Source organism: Lates calcarifer, linkage group LG2, assembly GCF_001640805.2.
Source record: "Lates calcarifer isolate ASB-BC8 linkage group LG2, TLL_Latcal_v3, whole genome shotgun sequence".
Taxonomy (NCBI): domain Eukaryota; kingdom Metazoa; phylum Chordata; class Actinopteri; family Centropomidae; genus Lates; species Lates calcarifer.
This window is the reverse complement of record NC_066834.1, coordinates 10251285-10278351: the sequence shown is the minus strand read 5'-3', so window position 1 is coordinate 10278351 and position 27067 is coordinate 10251285. Positions and strand designations below refer to the sequence as shown.

The following is a 27067-nucleotide window of genomic DNA, read 5'->3' as shown; positions in this document are numbered from 1 at the left end:
ATTTCCTTTTTTCCCTCATCTGTATGAAAAGCTTTTGTAACTTCAGAAGTGCAGCTGCATGTTTAGAGGAGAGTGTGATGGCTGTACTTTGGAGCTGTCCATGGTGCTAGAGCGACAGCAAGGCAGTTACCACAGTCAGGAGTGAGGGGTTCAGATTATAGCCTTTCAAGCACAGTTATGAATTAGGTTGGTGCGGCAATGATTAGTTGAACTGAGAGAAAATGAATTGGCACCCATTGTGATAAATAATCAACTGTTTGAGTTTGTTAAATACCAAACATTTGCTGGTTCCAGCTTCTCAGATTTGAGGATTTGCTGCTTTTTTGCTTGTCATTCATGATTGAAATGAAATGTCTTTGGGTTTTGGACTACTGGAGATGTCACTCTGTGCTCTGGGAAATAGTTTTCATTTTGAATGATTACTGATTAATGGAGAAAATAAGAAAGCAGACTAACTAACAATGAAAATAATCACTAGTTGCAATCCTACATTAACAGAAAATCCCTCATGGAGCCAGCATAGCATGCATGCTCTATGAATGTCTAGTGCAAAACAAACAAGTGCAAATGGTGGAGAATTTTTTTTTCTTATACACTTTAATACTTACTGATCTTCAGATCAGCAGATTATACATGCACGGATCAAATTACTCTTCCTGTCTGCTTGTTTACTATTTGTTACCTTATATTCTCTGTGTGATTAAATTCTACTTTATCTTTCTGGTTGTATATGATGTTTATTTGTTAAAGTAATAAATTGTAAATTTCATCTGACATCTATAGAAAATTCACCACATGTTCTATCAAAAATCAGGTCCAGATTTAATCTGGTGCAGTTACTGAGAAGCCACTGTCTAACATCAGATGATAATACAACAATACATGCAAATGTTTGTAAGTCTACACCATCAATGAGAAACAGCCTCATTCAAATAAACTGACATTCTTTCCTCATGTGTCTTGAAATCTTAATCCAGTCTTACGTCAGTGTGTCTTTAAAATAGTCATCTCCTTTCATGTCCATGTAGGAAATCCACTATCATTATATAATATCTCACAACGACATCCATTCAGTGTTTCTATTTTCGGCCGTGGTGAGCCAAATATATCTACATACTCTGACGTGCAGTAACAAATTTCAATACGGAAATGCACCTCAAAAGTTTAGTATTGGAACAAGCAGGAAACTCAAAACTTTGCCCGCTTGTTCTGATGTCCCTCCACCCAAAATGATCCTCAGCATGTGATTAGCAGCGAGTTTGACTGGCACATAAATAGACAGTTATAGACAGAAATAGACAACAAAAAACTGTCTTGAATATATCATTGCAAAATTGCATTAGTAAAAATAATTAGTGAAAACAATCTTAATTTCACCAGTCCAGAGTGTTGCACAAAAATTGATTACTGAACTATTAAAACATTTGCTTTTATTACTAATGCACAACTGATAAATATGAGATTGCCAGAGTAGCATTTTATTTTACCGTGTAAACAACAGCTGTTCTATACTAATAATCAATATTTGCTTCACCAGTATCAAGTAGTAATTCAACAGTGAAATATATGGTTTCTAAAAGATGAAATGAATGTAGATGAGGCTAGGTGAAACTGTGAATTTAATAAGTATTTAACATGGTTGGGTGCAATCTACTGCAACTTCATATACTGTATGTATAAACCTAAATAAAGTGCATTATTTAAATGTATTAAAGGTGCATGCAACTTCATGTTTAGCTATTGCAGTATCAAAAATTAGCTGCCTCAGCTGTAGCAGGCTTAACAAAGGACTCCCAGTGAGTATACTATCACTCTGAAAACACTCAATGGGTAGAGAGCATCACACACACCCATTCAATGCAGTGTCTCTGTGGTGTGCCAACTCACATGCCTATTACATAACAGGGCTCCTACTCCCAGGCCTAACGCCCCTGACAAATCCATGCACGCTTTGCTGCACATGAGCTATTTATAAACTGCACCCAAGACAGGGCTGGTCAAAAATACCACTCCAGTCAATTATTCATTGAGAAACATTCCAAAACAGAGCGGGGAATGGGTTCAGCTGCACAGGAATAGACCATGGGGCTCACAGTAAATAATGTCCATTAGCAATGCAGCAGCAGCAGCAGCTGCAGCAGCAGCATTGTTTGGCCTCAGTGGTACCGAATCTGAGGAGAGATGAGGCAGGAGCTGCAAGATTTGCCCTCTCATGTGTTGTGCTTTTATTTATAGGAGTCTGTGCATACACTTCAGCTCCTCTGCAACCATCTTGTTCCTTTACAGGATTCTTAAAATAGCAGGCTGCACTATGCTTGTGCCATTTTTAGCTCTTGCAATTTAAATTGCAGAGGAAAAAAAAGGCAGCAGAAAATAAAAGTGCTGCTTCACACAGATACTACGCGGATGCATTTCTTTTTTTGTGTTTATGGACGCACTGTTCCATCTTTGGGACGGATGCTCCATGCTGTATCTGCAACATTATGCTCAAATAAACAACTTTCCACTGGCAGGTTTTAATTTACAGTATGGCTCCCATTTTTATGGATTTACACATTTATGAGGTAAAACACTTTGTTTTGTAAAGTGCTATAAAAAACACTAATGGGTTATTATCTTTTTCAGGGTTTTGGCTGAAAATCTACAGAGCTTTGCAAGTTTCTAATTATAACTTATTTGCGTCTGACGGCAACTTCAGCTGTAGCCATAAAAGATATAAAAATAACCCCTACAGAGAGTACAATCCAATACAATGTACTTTATCTCTGAAGGTTGAAAAAAGCAGATATGAATGAGAGTGTTGAATGCTCTTAAGGTCAGAAAACAAGCACAGAAACATTTACAACTTCACTCTGTGACTGATTTGTTGCCAATTTAAAATCTTGTCACTGTATCACAGGTTGTTACAGAAGAATTTGACAATAAGAAATATCTTTCCAGCCCATAAATATTTAATTCACATCCCTACTAGAATGTACATCTGCTCATCTGTTGTGAGTTGAAGCAAATTGTTGCTAGGGGGTATTTCACATTTCCCAGACATAATTTAGATTAGGTTTGGCAGTAGGTCTTCAGTGAAAAGGTTTAATCATTATTTTACGGTTTCCTCTCTGGACTATGGTGTAAGAATCCACAAGGATCTTATTTTCAATGAACATGCCATCTCAATCGCTGCATTGCTTTAGTATCATGCACTCATTGTCTGCAAGCTCCTCCTCCCTGCAGTCATAACCAGTGCAACCTGCAGTTTTAAAAATCTGCTCTACTTCTAATTTTTATTTACAAAAACTGATGTTGTGTCTTCAACATGCATCACTTCCTGTGCAGTGTATTATCCAAAGCTTTTATTAACTGGCTAAGAGTCGATTCATTTCAAAACTTATTCACTCAATTAGGAATTGTTTTTGATTTTGTCATCTTTATAAATAGTATGCGATAGTAAGACTGAATGCAAACAGTGCTGGACTTAAGACTCTCATCTACCTCAGAACAGATTTCTAAATTGATGATTTAATCTAGAACACATTATACTGGGATACTGTGGAGCTTTTATAACGCAAAGTCATAATAGTGCCATTTCATTACCCTGTTAGAAGAGGCTGTGATGATAAGAGCCGTGTAATTAAGTGTCTAAGTCAGATATGCATACATTAAGGCCATATACAGTTATATGATTGGTGGATGAAAAATGATAATGCAATCAAAACTAAAAATACAAGTCTATGCCAGGAAATCACTGTTTACTCTCTTCTTAGATATTGACTGAATACTCTTCCTTCTTTTTAAAATAATATCACAAAAGGGACTTTAAACCGGACATAGAAAACATCTTGGACCATCATACAGAGGACAGATTGTAGGAGCTGATAAAAGAAGTGTACCTTAAAAGGTTGGACAGTGCCACCATTAGGTTGATTTTAAAATATTTGCCAGAAAAAAATGCAGATGTTTTTATGTTTAGCTTTTAGTCATGGAGTCATATAGTGTAGCACTAAGGTAATGAGTGAAATGTTACACAGTTTAATTTTTAACTTTTAGGAGTCTAAACACTGTTTTTCAAAGAGACAAAGAAGTGAGGCAGAGAAATGAACTGATGAAATCCACACATTGCCTTTAATACTGTACATTTAATACAGATTCCGCTTTTGAGGGTTTTTTTTTAATAGATGGTCAATGGCAAATCCTTTTTCTGCCTGATGATTTCCATAAGTTAAGAAGCAAATGTAATAGCATATTTCATTTTCTCTCTCTTGTATTTAAATTAGCTTGGAGCAAAATCAGTTTGTAGGTCCCATATAAATAGGAATGATATAGTAAAAAGTGCAAAAACTGAGAATTCCCATCCGTTTTATGAGGCAGAAATTGTTCGACTCATTTAACCTCTGAGTTGAGAAGCACATTCCTTACCATCTCAGAAAAAGACTTAAGCAAATACTGTATAATATCCTTTTCCATAAAAAAAATACCAATTTAAACATTAAATCAAAACATGGCACCATCTCCAGGTTGTAGTATGTTTGCTCCTTGAGAACAATGGAACAATATACTTGTATTTCCTATATTTTAGATGCCACCTCCACATACCAAAACCTTAAAAGGTCCTTAAGAATGACAGTGTGAGCTATTCTTCCAATTAGCACAAACTGAGATGCATTGCAGAAGAATTAACTGTAACTTTAGAGCCTTGTTCAATTTTCCCCCCTTCCATTTTTGCAAGTCAAACAAACCTAGAAAAAACTCAGTTTGACAGTCCTTAACTTCTTGATTGTTAGATAACAAGAGGTTCTGCATTTGACAGACAAGTTGCGGGGCAGAATTATCTACATTGTTCTCTGTGACGTCTCAAAACTAATTCTTTGGGAAATTAGATCTCAAAGAGAAAAAGCCTTATACGTCTGGATATGAATCTTGATTCCTCACCTTTAACCATATTCAAGTTATCTATGGTCTTCAGATGAGTGTGTGTCTGTGTGTGTATGAGTGTGTGCATGTGTCTAAGTGTTCTTTATCTGCCGTGTGAATGATTGCAGGGTACTTGTGGGATCAGACTGTTAAGAGTGGTTTAGGGCTGACGGCGTTCCCTCTTGGTGAGCAGGTAACACTGAATGGTTCTCAGTCGATCTTTGGCAGGGGCGAACTCCGGCTGCAGCTTCAAAGTTGACTCGTACCAGCGCATGGCTTTCTCAAACTCCTCCTGTTGTCATGAAAACAAAACAACCATGAGTGGCCTCCGCTACTGCTTCATTATTGCTCTGACTTTCTGTTGTAGCGCTGAATAAATTTGAGTGGGTCATGTCTCTACAAGGGAACAAATGATGTCCAAACAGTAAGAGAAAAACTGACTATAGCCGTTACCATTGCTATGTAGACGTTGGCGAGGGTAAAGTGGTTGACGACAAAGTGCGGGGCTATTTCTACTGCCATACGGGCGACTGTAAGAGCATCCTCCCATAGCCGCGCATTCTGGAAGATGTTGGCCAAGCTGATGAGGGGCACATCCTGGTTAACAATTCAGGAGGAAAAAGAAAGAATATTGATTTTTTTTTTTTTTCATTTTTAAAACAATCCTTTATTTAATTTAAGTACTAGGTAGGTCAAGTGTTGGGAGCAGCTGATGTCTAACTTGCCTTCATATGATGTGGAGCGTAGTTGAGGGCCTGTCGTAGGCAGTCGATGGCTCTTTTGCCTTGACCTTTCACCCTCCAGTACAGTGCAGCCATGCTCGATAATACCCATGATGTCTGATTCTGCAGTTTCATTAAGGAAGGGAAAAATATATGCTGTTGAAATTAAATTGGTTGAATGTTACTGGTGTTGGAATTAAATGTTAGTATAGCTGGGTGCTGCTGCTAATAAATGATGCACAGCAATGGTGCCTTCTTCAAATAATTCATTTTTTCCTGCAGATGTGAATTTTTATCATTATTTTGTTGTATCTTTAAATTTCAGATTACATTTCAGAAAATCCACTGAAAATGTAATTCTGGGCCGCAATTATGACAAGAAACTGCAAGATCAGGGCTGAGCTGACTGATGTTAGAAATGGCCATGACACTGAGCAGTTGTCGGCATCTCTCAAACAGTGCTGAAGAGACATTTCTAAGTTTCAATATGGACTCCTGTTTTTACTTCTTGGCATTTATACTCTTTATTCAGTGAGACCAAGTACCCTGCCTTAATGGCTATGATTTTTGGCTTCCTGAAATGCTTTTATTTGGAGAAAATGAAGAATTGATTCATGTAGCTCAGACAGACAAATTTAACCAACATAAATGAATATGTTTCAATACAGTGAGTTTCACAGTGGAGTGCTTATGCATGTCAGATTCAGTTTTGGAGGAAAGCAATGAAGGTATTCTGAATAGCTACAACAGCAGAACAGAGGAGTTGGATTATGAGTAAATGTTATGCACATGGATGTATTTTATGTAGTGCACAATGTAATGTCACCATTTAAAATTGCACATAAAAATTTCTGATCTAATAGTAGACCACCCTTAGTAGACCGCCCTTACCTTCTCTAGTACTTTAGCAATACGTGTGCCCACCTGCTCAAAGGACTGAGGAGAGAACTTATCTTTGCCAAGGTTCTGCAGGACCTGTGGGTGAGGAAAAAAGATACATGTGAGACTATTAACTAAGAGGTGGTGCTGTCCTGATTCTTTAATAATAGTCTGCCTATTATGTCACTTTTTTCTATAAAATCTAACAATGATTTTCCACTTGAGAGTTTCAGTACATCAGGAACTGACCCTGAGTGTGCATTATTTACACCTGTTAGATGTTTTTTAAAAATCAACCTATGATTGTCTTAGCAGTTACATCTCACGTGTGCAGGTTCTAACATAACCCAGCAGAAGTCCTCATTCCCCCCTAAAATCTGATTTCCTCACATTAAATCTTCTTTTTTCATAAAGTACACAGTTTGCAACACCTGTGGAACTGAAACTCATTTGAATGAGAATGTTAGGTGAGTCCAGTATTTTCACAGAAGTTTTGGTTGATGATCAACTTATCTGTCGATCTGTTTGTTTATTACTGCTGTGATGGAGATAACAACAGCTATAGAAAGGAAAGAGAACACATGTTCATTCTTGTCATTGATGGTGTCTGCCTCAGCCTACCTCACGGAGCTGACTCTCTCCAGTGTAGTGGATGGCGGCACGATTGGCCACACCTGCCAGGTGGTCGAGGGTGTGCATGCTGGCAGCTAGGTTAGCGTTGCATAAAGGTTCAGCAGCTGGCTCCTGGAGTGGAGTGGCAAAGTCTATGTGCTCTGTGATGCTGAAAAGAGACAGTGAAGGTAAAATATACTTATTTACTGACTTTTGGTTACTGATATGCTGTGAAAATGTCAATGACGCAGCAATGTTTTCTTTGATCCTTTGTCTTCCTGTTCCTGTTCTCTAGTTCTAAACCCTCAACAGGTGTTAAAAAAATAAAAAATACTCCATTATTTCTAAGATACCTTTCATTACTTTTCAAACAAATTAATTAGAGCTGTCACTGTGTTTATGGTCAGAATTTCAGCAACTGCTAAATTCAGTTATTTAATAATGAGATATGTGAATCCTCTTTAAAACACTTGACTAGTAAAATGAAGATGAGACTGCAATCAGGACAGTGAAAGTCTTACTCAATGTTCTTGGCAGAGACAGCCAACCAGGTGCTAGCTACAGTGGTGAGGTCTACCCTTCGAGTCCGCTGGCACTCCTCTGGCCCTGGCCAGCCAAGACTTGTGTAGTCCCTCCAGCGACCTGCCCAGAAACACAAAAACCACAAAGACATCTCTCTCAGCTGGTTGAAGTCCAGTACCTTGATGCTTTCTTTTCCTGTTTAAAATGTTGGTGTATGTGGTACCTGAAGGGCCAGGCGATGGGATAGTTGGCCCACTGATCTCCAAGACAGAGTGTCCTCCAGGTACTGACTCCCCGTTCTGGCTGTCATCAGAGCTGGCAACGTTCTCTGTCCCATCCACCTTAGCCTTCCTGACCCGCTTTACCTGAAAGGTGATCTGATGAACAGCAAAAGAGACACTCACACTTTAGGATGAGTCCCACACATATCTGTAGTGGTCTGGTGATTGTTCATCACTGCTGTCAAAAGGGTGAGCTTGCACACTTACCCACTCTGCTCCCTCATCATCCTCACAGTTCCCGAAGCAGGGCCCACCGCCAGCGCGGGCACCCATGACACGGTCATTCTTCAACACCCGGATACCTCGCAGATCCCCTCGCTTGCCTCCAACATCCAGTGCTCCCTCAAAAGCTCCCATCAAGTCCTCCTTCAGCTGCCACTCCTCCTCCCCTTCCACTCCTCCACCCCCAAATGGGGTGGCCATATTAGCCGTTCCTGAGGCAGAGGGAGAAGCCCGGTGTTGTCCGGCTGCCTCACCTGACCCATTACTGTCCAAGATAACCTCTGAGAAGGGGTGGGGTTGGGGGCAGGTATGAAAACAAAAGAAAGAATTCAATTACAGTGGTGTTACAGAAGCACTTACCAAACAGAGCATAATAGAAACACTGTTTGATGTCTCATAAATATTTTTTTCAGGGCAGTAAATTCAGTCAAATTACATATGAAATGTTGTTTTGAGAGAATAAATCAAATTCAGCCTCAGGACCCAGAGATGCCCATGTATCAAATAGTGATCATGCTTAAAATTATTAAAGAGATTGGTAAAAATGTATAAAGTATTTCATTATTCTTTATTCTTTGATGTTTGTGATTGTGCCACTTATAGAACTGAACTGATTGTCAATTTCTGAACAACTTAACTGGACTAAACATTCTTTGCAACAGTACTATAGAAATATTCTTATTTTAGTTTCATAATATTCTTACTCTCAAAGAGTAAGGAGTCCTCCATTGCAGAAATGGCGGGTGCATCCTGCTTCTCCTCACTGCCCTCCCATTCCTCCAGCTGTATACCAAGGTCATCCTCAGCCATGCAGGCAGCACCCTCTGGATCAACACAAGTAAAATTATTACTCCACATCTTACCATGAGAGTAGACTTGCCACAGGCATTTATATGGCATGGAGATAACTATGTTCATAATTGAACTGATAAACAAAGACTGACCAAAAGATGTATAGCATGTGACAAATACAAATGTTAAATGCACTCCCAAAAACTGTATATTCATAGATATTTTAGTGATTTACATTTTACGCATTAGTAAATTTAGCTTAAAGTGAATATCCTGAGACTTGAAAAATTATCCCACTCTTGTGTGGAAAATTATGTAATCGTGTTATTACAGACAAGTTGCAGTTTGGATATTTATGTTGCCAAACATCAGTCCTTTCGGCTTCTCTGTGTCTACACGCTGTTGACTACATTCACAGGGTCAATTTACTCTGGCATGAGATTTTTCAAGTTTTTGACCTGGGAAGTTAAAATGCATTGGCAGACTTTAGACCTCTACACTACATTACCAGATGTCTAAGTCATGTGATGGATGATTTGCAGCAATTGTTGTTGACTTGTTAAGATAATAAGAGGATGGGATAGTAATGATGGTAACATGCTCTGCTATTGATTATAGCTCCTAACTCTGTAGCACTTGAAGAATACTCACTCTTACTGCTGCAGCCCTGTATGGCTCTTTGTTGGTTTTGGTGGTCGTTTGTTAGCTGGTCTACACAGATTACCCTTAAGGTAATGCTGGGCTGTGGAGTTCTTGTAGATTACTGCTTTCTACATGGACTATCCCATCATGTAGGCCCTTCTTTTTTAAGTGTTAATTTAAGTGTTTTTTGTCACGTGCTACAAGCAAACTGAAACTATGGGAATCTATGTAGAATATCTGTTTTCACACAACCATGTAAAAAAGATGGACAGCCCACATTACTACCATTTGTTTGACTGTAGCAATACTGCTAAAAGGATCAAATATGTGGGAGGAACTGCAGCCACCATAAAATTTAATGTGAGAAATGTTTGTAATGTTTTCTGTGTGCATTTAAACTTTTGTCCCAACTTAAGGTGGGTGTGTGTTTTATAAGAGCTTGTGTGACCTCTTGTACTCTGCGTGCTTTATGGGAGCAATATTTAGCTTTGGAGAATAAAATATAGACCCTTCTAAATTTGGCATCAGCTATTTTCTACAGCTTAAATTATTGAGTGGCAAAATTTCTCCACTTCAAAGCACTTTCCCCTTCACTCCCACTGATATGAATAAAGAAGCAGGTGCAGTCTCTGTTCACATCAGAAGCACAACATACTACTTGTTTCTCACAGCCACTCTTGCAGCTTCAAGGGACAACATGGGGATTTCTGAGTTTCTGGGTGTAAGGCCCAGAGCGTATAAGTGTATTCTGAGTCCATGGCCAATTTTCAGTTAAACACAGCTGACTGGTAAGAGTTGGGCAAGACACAAAACATATCGTCACCCTCTTAAAATAATTGCCTAAGTCATTTTTTCAGATTTTTCAGGAAACACAAAAAACTGAACCACTTGTTGAATATATGATATCTACTAACAATTTTAATCAAAACAGTTATAACAACAGATGCCTATTGACATACAAACCAGAAGGTCAGTCAAACATGGAACATGAGAGAATTAAATAACTTAGGCAAATTAAAACTAAAAAAGTCACACTCTTGACTTAGGCGATTATACTAAAGGGGTAGAATGGCATGATCTGTTTAACTGAGGATGTGGGCAATTTTACCAGAGATGGCCAGCATCATGAGGAGATGATTTAGGCAAAAAAATGACTTAGGCAATTATTTTAAGAGGGTGACGATATGTAAGCTGTTATGAAATTGCTTTGCAAAATGTTTTTTTTTTTTTTTTTTTTTTTAAATCTGAGCAATAATTTAGACTCACCAGCTTTTAATAAATGTCGTAAGATATTCTTTCATTGAGTGCTATTAAAATTTGTGGTAAAGTTTTGGACAAATGAAACTAAAATACAAATTTAGCAAGAAATTGTCAGGTTCTAATTAGGTGGCTATGTTGCATTTCAGTGTGTTATGGCCAACACTGAAAACATGCAAGCAAGATGATGATGATGATGATGTGTGTGTAAACTGTTGGAAATATAGGGAAAATATTGGGCTGTAATCTGTCTGTACACAGCTCAGGTTTTGATAAAACTTCAGAGAATGATGTTTATTTGTTAAATATGGAAAGTACCCTTAGCTTTTGAAGAAACCTACTAATTCTTCAGGTTCTCCCACAGTTTCATTTTGCTTGTTAGACTAGAACACACAACACACCCTCTTTTAACATGCAAGGCTCTCTATAAAAAATATCCCACTTGATCTTGTTGTAACTCCCCAGTGCTGCCATAACCCTAACTTTCTCCCAGGTTATTGCTGATGGGAATATGTCTTTTCAAAGTAGTAAATTTACAAAAAAGGTCATTATACTTCAGAAATACAATAAAATAAGCCTGTGTCTGAACTACTCACCTGAGCAGGGACGGTGTGAAAGATTGTAAAGGAAGGGGTAGAACTGCAGACAACGCAGCAGAGATAGGCTGGTACGACACTGTTCACAGCCAGCAAAGGATGAGAAGGAAGAGGAAGAGGAAAGGGCCATCACCAGAATGTGGCGGAACAAGGCCAGAGCACCTGTCACATTGCCCTGGGCCAACTGTACACTCACCAGGCTGAGCAAAGTGTGGGGCTGAGGAAAATAAAACAAAAGAAAACAAAGGAACATTGGCTGATGGGCAACATATGTGAAAACTGATACTCAGCTTTAGCAGATATGTGCACATCCTACAGACTAAAACTGCAAGGACACTTTTGCAGCTTGTGGCAATTGAGTGACATTGAGTCTTATATTAACAACTCATTGCAATTCCATACCAGAGCTTATCAGCTCCAGTTCTTACATATATTCTCTAACTTTCTGGATTGATATATTATCATCATGAATTGTATATACTCAAGACCATTTTATTGGGTATACCACTTTTACCTCTAGAAGCACCTGCTTTTTTCAAGGCCTGATTTAACAAGGCTTTATTTCAAACAACTTTATTCCATGCTGACTCCATCACATCTAGCAGATAGTGCTCATTTTCACACTACACACACTACATCTCTGATCAAAAACGAGTTCAGTGTGTGGTGATTACAAGATGCACTTAGTCAGCGGCATTAGCGCATGATGTGGCATTCAAATGTTGTTCAACTAGTTTTAAGGGTAGGGCATCTTTTGTAGTACGTTTGATAATAAGTTGGGCCAAAGTGCATTTTGTTCCACATGTCATATATAGGTACATGTTATACATAATAACTTGCACAGTTAAAATTAAAAAAGGCAATGATCTGACATTTCTTTTGTAGAACATTCAACCCCTTACCACAGAGATCCACCTTTAATGCAGTATAATGGTAGAACTGGAAAAGTGTTTTTGTCTGTTAATATGAACATATACAGCAAGAGCATGAGAAGAGCATGATAGCTACTATGATCTTGTTGCGGTTTTACTGATTCCGGTATACTGATGTATCGATATCAGTAATGAGTGTTGTATACTACAGAAGAGCAGCAGAAGTGACTGACTGTCTGAAGAGGCTGCTTATTTGTGTCAAAAAAGTGGCAAAAGTGTAGAGTGCAGGTAAAACAGTGTTTGTGTGCAACTCAAAGATGGTAAAACCCAGCATGTTATTTACCAATGTGCCTTTACCTCTGATGCATTGAGTGCCAATGCTTGCTCCAACAGTGTTTGTGCGTGGGTGGTCAAGCCATGGTGTAGCAGCAGGTTAGCAGCGTTGGTGAGGGGCAAGTGGCGGTGGGAAGGCGGAGCTGAGCTCAACACTTGGCGCAGGCACTGTAGGGCACGGCTGCCATTGCCTTTGGCTCGCCAGAATAGAGCTGCCTCATTGTGAACCTGCCAGCGGGGTATAGTGGCCTATATATACAAACAAACTTCTGTTAGCTCTGACAGTGGCTTAAGATGGGTTGAACTAGGAACACTTTGGAGTGGTACTACGAGAGCAGAGGACTGAGGAGCTCTCTTACTTGTTTCATAGCTTGAGCTAATCTGGAGCCAATCTGCTCCAGTGTCCATCCTCCACTGCGTAACTGCAGTATCTGTAATCACAAAGAAATATTCATGACTGGACATTATTCTTCACAGTTCCACATACTAAAGAAAACACCCACAGACAGACACAGACATACAAAGTAAAGGCACAGTAAACATAATGCACATGGTATCTATCTATCTCAATAATTTTTCTTATTCTAACCACATACATGCAAACACATAAAGAAATAGACCTGGGAGGCAAAGGGATCCGGCAGCTCCTTTTCTTCCAGCGGCCAGTCTAGTGAGGCTGGCAGGAGGGCTGGATATGGTTGGGGGATGGGACCACAGTCCGGCAGAGCTACTGTCTCAGGAGGACTAGTCTTCCCATAGAGGAGAGTTGCCACAGGGCTGAAAATACACAATTGGACGTATTTCAGTCAGGAGTTATTTCTATGTGGTATATTTTTATGTATAACTCTGGTAGAAGTTCACCATTTTCTCACTTGGCTATAAATTGGTATCCCTTGTTTTGACATGTGGTGTAATTTTTAAAATCACTCTGAGAAACAAACTCAGTAGCTATGCTGCTACTAAGTGTCACCTCCAATACCCTCTTTAAGTTATGTATACTGACCTGAGGGCCTGTGTTTCAGGTGGAAGGTAGTAGGTTGGGAGCAGATGAGCAGGAGGGACACTTGGGTACTCATGGGCACAGTCAGTCCTCTGAGGCCACAACATCCTCTGTATGTCCTAAAGCAAAATCCGAGTAGGAGTATTCAGGTAAGCCACACAGAAATTTTAGACATATCATATTCATATGCAAGATCAAATGTGATCCAGCAATTTCTCTACAGTACCATCACCTTGTTTGACAGTTGTGATGTGATCACTGAATTTTACTCAGTGTGCATTTGAATTACAGAGTTTTAATTTCTCCTTTTGTTATCAATTTGATAGTGTGCTCTGTAGTAACAGAGTTGACCTGAAAAATGAATTTGCATGCAGTTCTTGCCTGTATGTAATCCTGATGGCTGCCCCATAGAGCAGCGGCAGGGTCTTGGTCTCCGGACACGGAGGGATGGAGTTGGGGGCTGGCTGCTGTCTGGTTTGAGTTTCGTTCTGACACAAGCGCCACGCTTGATGCCACTGACACTTCCTCTCCAAACTAAGAACAAAGAGAAACAGAGAGAACTGAGAAACAGAAACTGGCATTAGAAATGTTGTTCCCTTATAAATAAAGATGAATATCCACTGAATGCTGTAGTACACAACATTTTCTTTTTGTGGTGAAAGAAGAGTGTATTGGAGTTTAAATTCTCTTTACAGGGAAACCCCTGGGCTTATAATCATCTCTCTCTTATAACAGTACTACACTGTAAGACTCACTTGGACATAGTGTACATGTTCAAACAGATCTCCCCGGTGGTAGCGTACAGGCAGGTCAAAGGGGCAGTAGAGGCTGCGCTGCTGCTGACCCAGCCGACACATCTGATGGTTTCCTGGAACACATATGACACACATATATGACATACTCAGGTGCTGCTCTGTGCTTCAGGATCAACGGATACGTATGTGGCAATATGCAAGAAGATTAAAGCTAGAGTAATGTGGCAATACATTTTTTTTCAAGCAACATAGTAATGGATCTGTGACATCGCTGCAGAGCGCATGACTGATGATATCACTTCTTTTTCAGAATTATTGATATCTGCTTTTTTTTCTTGATGAGCTAAAGCAATTAGCTTTTTTTCAATTAAGAATATAATACAGTGTGTACAAACTTCAAAAAAGTAATTGTAACTGAATTGTGAGATAACACTACTTGCACACCTCATGATTGTTCTCAGTGTTCTGAATTCTATCATGCCCTGCTCTAGTTGCCGTGCATGGCATCCTACCAAGTTGGGCTTCCTTGGCCATCTGGGTCTCATGGATAATGTTACGCAGGATCTGCTCTTCTTGCAGCAGCTTGTGTTTGTCCAGTGCCTCCTGCTGGCGAAGGTAGTGGTCATGCTGCTTCTGGTACTCCTTCAGCTCGTTCAGTGTCCGCTGCAGGGATCTACAAATATAGGAAAATGAGGATGGGAAATACAGGACAGTTGAAAGAAATATGAAGAAAGGTTTCTGCAAAAAGATCCACTGCATTGATAACTAAACACGGACTCTCTGTTGGCTCTGGGTACTATTCTTTTACTTACACTCTGACTGCCCCACAGAGGGGTGTTAAGTGTGAACAGAATATCTCTAGAGGGAAAAGTAATTTGGTTTTATTGTAATGATTAGAAATCCCCAACACATACTGAGTGATACTCTTACATTTCTATAGCAAGCCACTGTTGAAATCCTAGACTAATGTTCAAAAAGAAATATGCTGGACAGCCTAAGGTACTGTAAGTGGCTTACATGCTTACAAGTAGTATTTTCATCTAACTATGAAAAGTGACAAGGGAAGAAGAGAAACAATTATTAGAATGCCTATTCAGAAAATTTATCCCAAGATCAAACTGCATACTGATAAGCTGATATCTTATTATTTGCATCTCTCAGTTATCTGTCTACCTGTGCTGGGCTTCCAGACGCTGCTCAAGCTTCTGCTGACAGAGCACAGCATGCTTCCTCCTCAGGGCCTGCTCAAAGCCTGGCTGGGCCTGCAGTGCTTGCTCGTAACACAGCACCGAGTGGTTGTATTCCCCAAGCATCTGGTCAGACAGCAATAGGAGAGGAAACATACAGTCCATGGATAGGGCAGAGATCGATAATGACTTGTTTCATGTAGAAATCTTACTTGGACAAAAATAAAACAACTACACAGATCAAAAATATGTGTACTACACAGTATAAAGCTTTGAGGACTCAAATATAAGCGTTATACTGCATAAATATGAGTTTGGTAAAATGCTGCTGATTTAATTAAGTCCCATAAATATAATAATCTTATTTTTGGGTCTTGGCTCACAATACACCGTGCCTTTATTTTCAAAAATAACCATTAAGAAAACAAATTGCTGACAGCTGAATTCTGTCTCGTTTGTGTTTTGGGAAAGCTACAGACAGTGAGACAGCAAAATTATCAATAAATCTGCCACCACATCAGGTCCAATAGTAGAATTAAAAAAAAGAAATAAAAACTCATCTTAGTATTATTTAATTGGCCAAGTCAATTAGCTCTTTATTTCTTATCATGACCTAAACATGGTAAGGACAGGTGAGTAGCAAAAAGGGGGAAACTGAAACCATTTCTACATTTGCCTGCTGCACAATGCTCCATTAATACAAATGTCAATTACTCAGTTACTGGATAATTTGACTTTCAAATAGGTTTCTGCTGTAAACCACAAAAGTCTGTAAACTATTCTTGTTTGTAAGCTGTTGTTGTAACACATGCAATGCACACATATAAGGACACACCTCGTTAATAGAACATTTCAAATTTATGCAAGTTATTTTTATAGATTGCGTCAAGAAAACCAGGAAACAATATTGTGATAGCGTGGTGTTATCCATTTGATTAACCAGTTGCTAAAGTCTGTGCTTTAAATGCATAAGCCTCTAAAGCACTGTAATGCTTTCTTTGTGACTTACAGCATAAATGTTGCCTAAGGTGTAGTGGCTTGTGAAGAGATCTGTGGTAAGGTCCAGGGCAGCATGGGCAAGAATGGCAGCATCTGCAGAGAAATGGGCGCGGTGCAGGATGTTGGCCATGTTGACCAGGGCTATATCCTTGTGCTGCCTACAAGTAAAACAAACAAACAAACAAACAAACAAACACACACACACACACACACACACACACACACACACACACACACACACACACACAGCAAGAGAATGTGGACAATTGTGAGCAGTTTCATATAATATAATACAGCATACTAATGCAGTGGGTTTCTGTTCTGACCATCCTAACAGTACCTTGGGGAGAAATGCAGAGCACGCACAACACAGTCCACTGCCTTCTGAGGCTCATTCTTCATACGCCAGTAAAATGATGCCATGTTGTACAGCACCCAGGATGATGAATTCTGGAAAACACAATCATAAAGACATGCACACATACATTTCTGAAAAACTTCTTTGAAGTTCTAACTGCTAACTGGTGAGCTTCTATGCAAGTCCCCCCCCAGCATAGTTTTGCTGCATTGGATCTTAGTCACATACCTAACTGGGCTCACTTGCTGATGGTCTCTATGTGTCTGGGCTTGTACTGACAGTAATTATTAACTATTTTGGTGTCATTCACCCAACTTCAAAACTGCTCTGACTTTGTGATTGTGACTGAAAGGAAAGCAGATGTATGCAAATGTACCCATACACATCTAATATATTTTTTCTACATACCTGCCATGTTTGTGTCCAACAGCTACAAAAGTCAAGAAGATTAATGAGGCAAAGTTTTAGAGTTACACCTTACCCTCAGTAAACCTTGATAGATGCGGTGGCCCACTTCATCAACACTGCGGCCCAGCTTATGAGACAGTGAACTAAAAATGGGATCCTCCTTAGAAAGAAGTGGTGAGGTCAAGTTTGCCCTCTCCTGCACACCCTGGAACAGACAAATGGGAAGAATCAGTTACTTGGAGTTTTAGCGTGTGATCAGACAAAGACTAAGGCTACATCTCTGTTGTGTACATAATAAGCAGTGAACAAATAACCTCACCTGGCAGCAGGGGTAACTGAAATTCTCAAGTGTTTTACAACTAGATAAACACTGCACTACTTCCCAAGTACAAACTTGAAATGTCTCTGCAAACATATACAAATAAGTATGATGTTTTGGTGACCACCCAATGGAATAACCTGAGACAAGTAAAGACAATAAATGAATGACTCAGTAAAAAGTGGTGGAGTTATCTGTGTTTCCCACTCTACAATATCTTCCACAATATCAACTTTATTCATTGGTACTTTCCCACAAAAACACCACTGCCTTTTAATCTTTACCTGAGGTCCTCACTTATAAAAATGCAACCTTAAGATACAATCGTGTTGTTCTTGAGATCTGGAGACACAGTGACTTACATATCTCCACAGAGGCAATTTTTACTCTAAAAGGGTCACAGAATATAAATGTCCTGACATAAGATAAGATAAGGTAAGACAGACTTTATTTATCCCACTTGTGGGAAATTTACATGTTACAGTAGCAAGAAACATGTGGCACAAAGAGAAATTTACTTTTACATATCATACAAACAATATTGTTGATAAATTGCAAACAAAAGCTTGACTTTTCATTCAAAAAAAGCTAGCTTCCCTCTGAACTGTAATAGGAGGAAGGTTGAAACTGTTTTTTCTTAGTTACAAATTACTGGGATATGATTTATTGACACTCAGCTCCACTATCAGCCTTTAGACTGTGTTTCACACTAGGCTGTTAGGGTTATTACTGTGGATAATTGTAACACTTTCCGCTACATTTTGTTTGATAAGGTTGGCTAGGCTTCCTTAACAGTGAGACTTAATAACCTTTGGTATTCACATATTTGCTAAGACAGAATATTGTGAACTTATATATCATCTTTTGTGCTCTTGAACCCTGGTCCATGCTTAACTTGCTCTTGTGGCTAGCTGATAGTAGCCCTGTGCCAGAACTGATCTGGATAAGACTGCTTTTGCTGCTGCACAGATTAATACACAGAAATATATATATTTTAAAAACACTTATATTTATACCTTAACGCCATTCTTGATGTTCACCTATGACTGCTTTAACTGTGAGCCCATATTTTAGTAGTACATCATCTTCTCTATGTTTCTAACAAAATGTTCACAGGGTGATGTTGCATTTTGATTGGTTAAATGAGTCATTTACATCTTGCACCATTGTGAACAAAGTATTGACAGGTTTGACCTCCACTCACCCTAAGATGCTGGAAAGCATGGATACTATAAGGTAGTTCATACACTTTCGCACAGTCAGGCTTTTCTAGGTCTGGGGGAAGAGCTGACCTGGAATCCACATAGTCTTCAGGACTACAGGGAGGAGAGCAGGGGGAAAAAATCACTTTAAGATGACAAGTTCATCAGAATCATTAAGAGTCTCTAGACCTGCAATAACTCTGCGATCTGGCTATGCAAGATTTAAATGACACCCCATCCACTTCACAAAAACACTGTCAAGATTAGAATAAGAACATTGGCTACTAATACTAATAATACTGTGTTTAATAAAGGAGAGCTTACCTGATGTCTTTGCCTTCCAGTGCGATATAAGTGCCATCATACAGGTCCAGGTCCCCCAGGGGTACCTTCGCCATGACGCAGTCAGCATCCTCTTTGTAATGTCTCTGCTCTAATCCTGTGTCTCTGTCCTCATTCTCCTCAATGTGAATTTTTTGTGCCACAAGCTGCTTCTGCTCAACAACAACCAAGGACAAATGAATCGGTCAGGATGCATATAAACAAGAAATGTACAACTGACAGAATATGTAACCCAGAAAGTTTATTGCTGGTGAGATTAACCTGAGTGACCAGAAGGAAACTTCTTTTACAATATCCCTGCACATGACACTGAAAAAGTGAAACTCACACACCTCCAGTTTCTTGAGGTAGTTAACACGAGTCTCTTGCCTCATAAAGATTACAACGTCATGTGGATGCTTCAGATTCAAAGGTGAGTCAACCTGAAACAGAGATAGTGCGGTGATGACTAACATAAAGTATGTCTATTCATGTCAGTCGAATGCGAAGCAGACTTAACCAGCGTATTAATCTAATGATATGACAGAATATTGAAATACTATTCGGACATATTAGAATTCTACTCTAATTGCAGATGTGCAAACTCATCTTATGGGACTCCTCAAAGCCTGTCTCATAAACATCAAAACGCTCTGTATGTCTAAATTCAGGTAACACCTTTCTGACAGTAGGCACCAACCAACACGTTAACTCTGGCATGCGTACATGCAATTTCCATCGCAGAGGCTGACATGGGCCTGAAATCTTTTGGTCATCTTGACCTCAATCACCTAACGATAGCGTCAGTTTAAAGGTAGCAGGTTTGAGCTAACCGACTTAGCCAAACAAAACGAATTTTTATACTACTTCCGCGTGGTTTGTCACATTACCGAAGCCGAAAAAACGACTCTTGTTGAGTTAAAATAAACCGCTAAAAAATAAACGAAATCACATGACAAAACGGCACTATTAATGCTAACAAAAATAGTTAGCTGCATAAGCTAGCCACCTAACGTAAGCGTTAGCATGGCAATGAGCAAGCTAACTGGCATACTTGTTGTTGAATTTTTCCATCCTCTGTGACAACCCAATGGGTTGTAGCTCCTCCGGAATCCACTAGAAGTACGCAAAGGAGGATGAAAAGCTTTCCCTTAAATGATGTTTTTCGTGAATAGTTGACACGACAGGGCAAAGACTCAGGATAGATTTTCCTGAGGTCCGCCATTTTTCTGTCTTCTTTTGCTCTGTGGCAGTAACGACCGTCTGGCAGCCTCCGGCCGGAAGGTGGCGCTGCTCACGACCTTAATGGACAAAAAGAAAAAATGCAACTGGTTATCTTTGATGACGTTTGGAGAAAAAACAGGAAATTCTGTAGAAACGAAAAGTCCGAGAAATTTTCTCGTCAAAGGTGCGTATATAGTAAGTATGATGCCTGTTTTTTTTATACAAAGGTAGTCAGTACGTTAATGCTGTTGTTGCGTTGTTGCTAGTGAGGATACGTGTTTGCTGCCTGCTTTTTTGGTTAGTATCATTCTTTTTCATCCCTTTCGAGCACAATCAGGCTCGAAGTCGCAGTTCCGCATCCAGGGGCATGACTGTCCATCAAGTGACAACATTGTCAGCGCCGTTTTATTAAGTGGAGGTGTCAAGATTTTAGCGTTACAGTTTCGACACTTCCACTGTATATTTTACCACCCTAAGTCATTGAGTAGTGTGAGTAATATATGTGGTTTCTACGTGCATTGATGTAGCTATTACTTACATCTCTGTAATTGTGTTGATATTTTGTGTGTGAAGCTACAAATCCACAGTTTCACATTAGGAGGTACCATGATCAAAAAAGGTTCAAGCTTCACATGGCAACTGCAGGCCTTGAAAAGTCGTTATTTTCACTTTCCTCAAAAATGTCCTTAAAAGGTATCAACAAGTCTTATATTTATTTATATCGGTTGATGTTATAATGTTATAAAACATTTTTGTTTGTGATTTTACCATTGGCCGGCTGGAAAATCCCCAACACTGTTGTCCAGACCTGTGTGAATACCATTACAGTATCTTATGTTAGAGAGTAGTACCTCCCTGGTGTTTAAGGGTTAAGGAGAATACGTGCTGTTACAGAACCTGACTGCCTAAGGTCAATTATTAAAAAAATGTGCTCTCCACAGATGGCTTGCTTTGAAAGCAATAAAGGGAGCTTGGAGGAGGACAGCTATGAAGGAGCTGTTGGTGGAGAGCTGTCCGGCTGTGCCTTGGCAATGCTGGAAAAGGAGCGGGAATCCCTTCTCAGCCCATCAGAGAGCCCTGGCACCTTCATTTGCAGCACATCCTCCAGTCTTCAGGCCGCTGCTCCCCTCCAGGGCTACGATGTGGAATTTGACCCACCCCTAGAGAGTAAATATGAGTGCCCCATCTGCCTCATGGCTTTGAGGAATGCCGTTCAAACACCCTGTGGTCACCGTTTCTGCAAGAACTGCATTGAGAAATCCATTCGGTATGCTATTGTGCAGCTCTGCAAATAACACTGAGGACTAACTCAGGCTTGCATTCGTTACCACCAGCTTCTTGGCACATTCTTGAAGAGCTGTTCATTTTGTATCAGCAACGGAATCTGTCAAATTTCTGAGTAGTAATTTAGAAATAAATGTCCTCCAGATATGTGTCTAAATGATCCAAGGCTTTCAGTGATACTAGGTTTCCTGCTCAGATGTAAAGCACCTTGCAGAAACTGGTACTATTAATGCTCAGCCTTAATGATTACTGTTCTCCCTCTTGCAAAACAGTGATACAGGACAGAAATGCCCTGTGGACAATGAAATGCTGTCAGAAGACCAGCTGTTCCCTGATAACTTTGCCAAACGGGAGATTTTGTCACTAACTGTTCGCTGTCCAAACTCTGGTTGTGCTGAGAAAATGGAGCTACGACATTTAGAGGTGAGAATTTTTAGAGTGACAGTCATCCCTGATTTTGAGTGCAGCTCAACTAAGAACATGGAAAAAAGGCAATTTTAGTTAAGAGGCCAGTATTTTACAATGACCCTGGGTTGCACAGGGAGAGTTAAATAATTTTAAGATCATTGTGATCACTTGAATATGTTTATTATACTACATAGGGCACAAATAGGCACAGAACATGAGATCCATTACTGCCACTTGTTATAAAAATAAGAAAGGGGTGTTCAGCAGTTTGTATGCACACATGCAAACGTGTTTTTTGCTGGAGTATCCTAGTCCATGTGTACATTGCACCATAGTTTCAGTGGTCAGTATAGTTGTATGATTTGCAGTTTAACAAAAAGGTGCCTCAAAAAATGACTCTAAAAGGAAACTGGCAATAAGTAAAATACTGGCAGCTCAGCTTGCCTCTCCTTCCTGTCAGCACCACCATAGTCAGCACACACTGTTCCAACATTTTTTCACACTGTTGGCTCCTAATCAACAGCCAGTCAGGAGGGTTTTAGTTTAGTTATGAGTGACAAATGTGCACATGCTGAACTACTGATGGACCTAAAGAGATTCTCTGTGAGGGATCTTTGTAGATGTGAAGATTCTCTTGTACACTAAGGAGTAAGTAGGGATTTCGGAGGCTGTCACACTATGTGTCTTTGTTTTGGCATGTAAAAAATGGGATAGATAGCAAGTAATGAGCTGCATCTCTCTCTGCAATAGACAATGAAATTGTTATATAGTGAATGAGCCCCTGTTGTCTTACTACAGAATAAAATTAACTGCATTGTTTCAACATATTGTTTTCCTTCCAGAATCATTTGGCACATTGTCAGTTTGCCACCGTGCCTTGCCCACAATGCCAACAGTCTGTGAGAAAAAGCCACCTAGGGGAGCACACAACTGTTGAGTGCCAAAGGAGACCTGTGTCATGTCCAGACTGTGTAGCATGCTTTGTTTATGAGGAGAGAGAGGTACTATTGACTCATTCATGTAATTTCTGCTCTTTTTGCTTGTACCAGAATAGCTCTCATAGCTGTATTGTGTATCAGTGAGGATTAGTCTCCTTACAATCTGCTTTTGGTTTCTCCTTCAGCGTCATGAGCAGCAGTGTCCCTTTGCCAGCGTGAAGTGCCAGTACTGTGAGATGGATCTCATCAGAGACCAGGTGAGTTCCATCGTGAAAAGGGCCTCTGCTTAATCAAAATGTTGTCAGTGAGATGTAGTGAATTGGTGGTCAACTTCTGTTGATAAGAACTTCTCTTTTATATATTCAAAGGGGAACTATTCCACACCCAGTCCTAGTTCATGTCACAGTTGACGTGTGCACCCACCACTTCTGCAATACCAAGTGTAAACAGTAATGGTTACATAGTTGTTTCATGAAATTTTGTAGGAAATTAGTTCCTTCCGAGAGGGCTACATTACATTACATTTGTCCATAACTATACAGTAATAACTAACTCCTTGAAATGCTAGTTGAAAACCTGATTTGGATAAATAAACATGACTAAAACCAACTTGAGGATGTTTTTGTTTCAGATGGAATCTCATTGTGATACAGATTGCCCAAAAGCACCCATCGCCTGTAACTTTAGCACCTTTGGATGTAAAGAGAGGGTAGGTGGTCAAATTCAAATCTTTCATTCATTCAAATCAAATCATTGAGAACTTAGTCTGGTACACTGCTGTTAGTCCTATCAGCCCTGCAGACCAGATCTCACAAAGAAAAATTGTTTGCCTCTGCAGATGCAGCGTCATAACCTGGCTCAGCACATGCAGGAGTTCACACAAATGCATATGCGCTACATGGCTGAGTTCTTACGTGGCCTTAGCCTTAATGGCACCACACCCAAATCCCTGTGGGCACTTGGGCCTTCTGTTTCCTCTGACGATCAAGGAGCTGCAGCATCAGTGTCAGCTTCTAGTGGGCCCAGGGGAGCTGTTAGCTGCAGCAGCAACTGTGCTCCAGCTCAGCCTAGTGAAGAGATGCAGAGGCTCAGGGAGATGGATGGACGACTGGTGAAGCAGGATCACCAGCTACGTGAGCTCATCATCTTAAAAGAAACACAGGTAGGGGATGTCCTATTGCACAGATATGCAAGTACAATTGTATGTGCACATGGTCTCTCTAAGCTTGAAAGTTCTACCTCCTTTTTTCCCCTGATAGTCTTCGTATGTTGGCAGCCTCTTGTCTCTAGCTGTTTGAGACCTTTCATGAGTGTCTTGAGGCCTCTGTATTTTAATGCTATTGTCCTATCGCTTTCACAGGCAGGCCAGCTTGCAGAGCTCAGACGTAGGGTGTCGGTGCTGGAGGACACTGTGAAGGAACTGGAGGCCCAGCAGTGCCGTGGTATCTTCATCTGGCGCCTCAAAGGTTTCTCTGCCCACCAGCGGAACCAAGAAGTGGGCCTGCCAGTGGTTGAGCACAGCCCCGGCTTCTACACAGGCAGTCCAGGCTACAAGCTGTGCCTGCGTTTACACCTGCAGACCCCCAGTGCCCAGCGCTGCTCCAACTACATCTCCCTCTTTGTCCACACCATGCAAGGATCTTTTGATGAGCAGCTTACGTGGCCGTTTCAAGGCACCATCCGGCTTGCCATCCTAGACCAGGGTCCCGAAGGACAGCACCACGTGGAAGTGATGGAAACTAAGCCAGACCTGCAAGCCTTTCAGAAGCCCACCATTCAGCGCAACCCCAAAGGATTCGGCTACGTTACCTTCATGCACCTGAATCAGCTGAGTCAGAGAGCCTATGTTAAAGATGACACCCTACTTATCCGCTGTGATGTGACACCACGTTTTGACAATATGCCTCACCGTGAGGGACCAGCAGTGCAGCCAAGGGGGCCCGAGGCATCAGTTTCAAGGGACTGAAGTCAAACTCATATCAATAGAATCATTGTCATGCCGAGATGTTAGCACAATAATGTTTCAATGCTGCCTAAGTCATATTAATTGGTAGACATCAAGAGGAGGAAGACTAATTTTGACAGCCATCTATAGCAGAGTGCGAATACTAGTATTTATTTGTTTACCAACTTTTAAATGTTAATACATTTTTTCTTTTAATAGCTATATACGGTAAAGATTTATTTTAAATGTACGTACTCTCCCACATGGTACAATCAGCAAGCCTTATATGTTCAAATTGTGTAAATAGTCAGTGTTTAATCTGCTCAAGACAATCAGTTTAAGATGTGATCTTGCTTCCTGCAGACTGAACATTACTACAGATTTTGCTCTCTTTCTGTGGTTGATGGAGACAGCACTGAATGTTTAAGATACCCTGTGGAGTTTTTGACCTCTAGTGGTACTATGATGCAGTGTTTTGACAAGCCGATCCCCATTTTATTTATTACCTCATCCTTGACAAGTGCGCACACACACACACACACCTTCCCATGTATGTACCAAGGCACGTGGCTGATGTGACCCACATTCTTAGCGACTGCAGAGTGTGGTAATGAAAATGAGTAGTGCATACAATCCATGAAGAGTGAGTAAAAGGACGAACAGGTTGAAACTAAGCCTCCCCATTTTGCTGTAGTGGCCACAGATAGTGTTGTAAGAAACATGACATGTTTGGGTCCAAAAACATATTTTCCTTTACCAGATCATATAAAAGAAATGGTTGGAACAAAGAAGATGTCCAATTATATTAATTTCATGCTGAAATCATAGAAACCTTGAGAACTTCCCCGTGTATGTGTCAAGTGAGAAACTTACTTTGGAATAAATGGTGTGCTTCAATATATTGGAGCGTGGTATTGATTTCTCTTTAATATATCTATGGGTGAAACGATGCAGAGGAGTATCATGTTAAGTGGACAAACTGAAACAGCATTTGAAGCAAACCAACATATCTGACCATGTCCATCAATCAAAAGGTTGGCTATAATGACATCCATCGGTGTCATGGTATTATGCTGGGCATTTGGTGGCAGTAACATTGTGAGCAGCTCAGCAATGTTCCAAGGAAGGGAGAAGAAGAAGACTACTAGTTGATGTATCTATGGATATTTGAAAACAGTGCAAGTTTCAAAATATTTTGCAAATGTTTTGTAGGAAAGAAGGATGGCAAGAAGACACAGTGCATTTTGATGACTGTAAACGTGTTAACACAAAAACTCCACAGGGTACTGTTTTAAAAATGAGGTGATTACAAGGATGAGGAAAATCAAATTCATACGCTGTCCAAACTCAACATTTCATACTTCACTATTTTTAACTGTTCTGTCCTTAGGGTGTTACTGTGACACAATCAGCAAAAATTGACAACACAACTTTTACAACATGGATGATTTTCCATTCCCTCAGTTCTACCAGCACCGCACAGTTTATTTTTAACTTTAACTTTGCAGATTTGTTACCAAGTTGCCCACTTTGCTTTTGACAGAATTTATGGCCTCTAATACAAGCTCCTGCCTAATGTGACCTATAACAATATTTCAAGAGTACAAATAACATCATAGGTTAGTGTCTTTGCTGTGAAATAGTGCTGCATCTGTAAAGCCTTAACAGATAATAGATTGTATTTTTGCTTTTTCAGTGTATTAATATGACAACATTCAGCAATTTGACTCTGTAAACGGTGATTAATCTTAATGTTCCTGATTTCATGTTTTTTGTCATGAATTTTATCCAGTGGTGATGAAAATAGCCTTAAATTAAAGATAAGAAATACTTTAGACCACAGCCACTTTAGTGTCTAGCATTTAATGTCTTCTACTGACTTTGACTATACATTGATGTATGTACTGTATGTTTTTGTCATGTAACCAGGGAACCAAAATGTTTTGCCCTTCATCCAAGTGACTCATTTGATAATTTCCTCTACCTTTTTGTTGCACAGAAGGAACTTAGTAAAAACATATCCTCTATAAGAGGTGGTTAGAGTGGCGTTGAAAACATGTTTAGAGTTCTAAAATCTAATAACATTC

At 39.9% G+C, this 27067-nt stretch overlaps 2 protein-coding genes across 3 annotated transcripts; one reads left to right on the top strand and one right to left on the bottom strand.

Annotated features, from left to right (window-relative positions):
- Positions 1-4091: 4091 nt before the first annotated feature.
- On the bottom strand, positions 4092-20470 carry ttc17 (tetratricopeptide repeat domain 17). Its single transcript, XM_018683354.2, has 25 exons — positions 20236-20470; positions 19535-19624; positions 19185-19354; positions 18863-18974; positions 17413-17544; positions 16914-17023; positions 16584-16731; positions 15561-15700; positions 14900-15060; positions 14388-14500; positions 14014-14166; positions 13636-13751; positions 13253-13409; positions 12992-13063; positions 12657-12881; positions 11428-11644; positions 8845-8964; positions 8126-8421; positions 7861-8014; positions 7637-7757; positions 7125-7284; positions 6516-6599; positions 5628-5747; positions 5356-5499; positions 4092-5194 (listed from the first exon to the last, which is right to left on the bottom strand). Exons 1-25 carry the CDS (start codon positions 20404-20406, stop codon positions 5063-5065), a joined length of 3618 nt encoding a protein of 1205 aa, XP_018538870.1. The 5' UTR covers positions 20407-20470; the 3' UTR covers positions 4092-5062.
- traf6 (TNF receptor-associated factor 6) lies at positions 20449-26822 on the top strand. 2 transcript variants are annotated; one of them, XM_018683357.2, is made up of 8 exons: positions 20449-20589; positions 21347-21672; positions 21962-22112; positions 22940-23098; positions 23221-23292; positions 23667-23744; positions 23874-24197; positions 24396-26822. In XM_018683357.2, the coding sequence occupies exons 2-8, from the start codon at positions 21347-21349 to the stop codon at positions 24999-25001; spliced, it is 1716 nt and encodes a 571-aa protein (XP_018538873.1). In that variant the 5' UTR covers positions 20449-20589; the 3' UTR covers positions 25002-26822. The 2 variants fall into 2 exon arrangements, with proteins under 2 accessions (XP_018538873.1, XP_018538872.1); XM_018683356.2 differs by having other exon boundaries at positions 20465-20600.
- Positions 26823-27067: the final 245 nt, after the last annotated feature.

What these genes read in the sequence shown, in the direction of transcription:
- ttc17 (XM_018683354.2), bottom strand. Translation starts at nt 20,406, where the DNA reads ATGGCGGACCTCAGGAAAATCTATCCTGAGTCTTTGCCCTGTCGTGTC. An exon ending in GCTCTGCATTTCTCCCCAAG is followed by an intron (nt 16,732 to 16,913) that starts GTACTGTTAGGA and finishes TTTTACTTGTAG; the next exon opens with GCAGCACAAGGATATAGCCC. An exon ending in CCAACGTCTACATAGCAATG is followed by an intron (nt 5,195 to 5,355) that starts GTAACGGCTATA and finishes TCATGACAACAG; the next exon opens with GAGGAGTTTGAGAAAGCCAT.
- traf6 (XM_018683356.2), top strand. Translation starts at nt 20,487, where the DNA reads ATGGACAAAAAGAAAAAATGCAACTGGTTATCTTTGATGACGTTTGGA. An exon ending in TGCATTGAGAAATCCATTCG is followed by an intron (nt 21,673 to 21,961) that starts GTATGCTATTGT and finishes CTTGCAAAACAG; the next exon opens with TGATACAGGACAGAAATGCC. An exon ending in TGGAGCTACGACATTTAGAG is followed by an intron (nt 22,113 to 22,939) that starts GTGAGAATTTTT and finishes TTTTCCTTCCAG; the next exon opens with AATCATTTGGCACATTGTCA.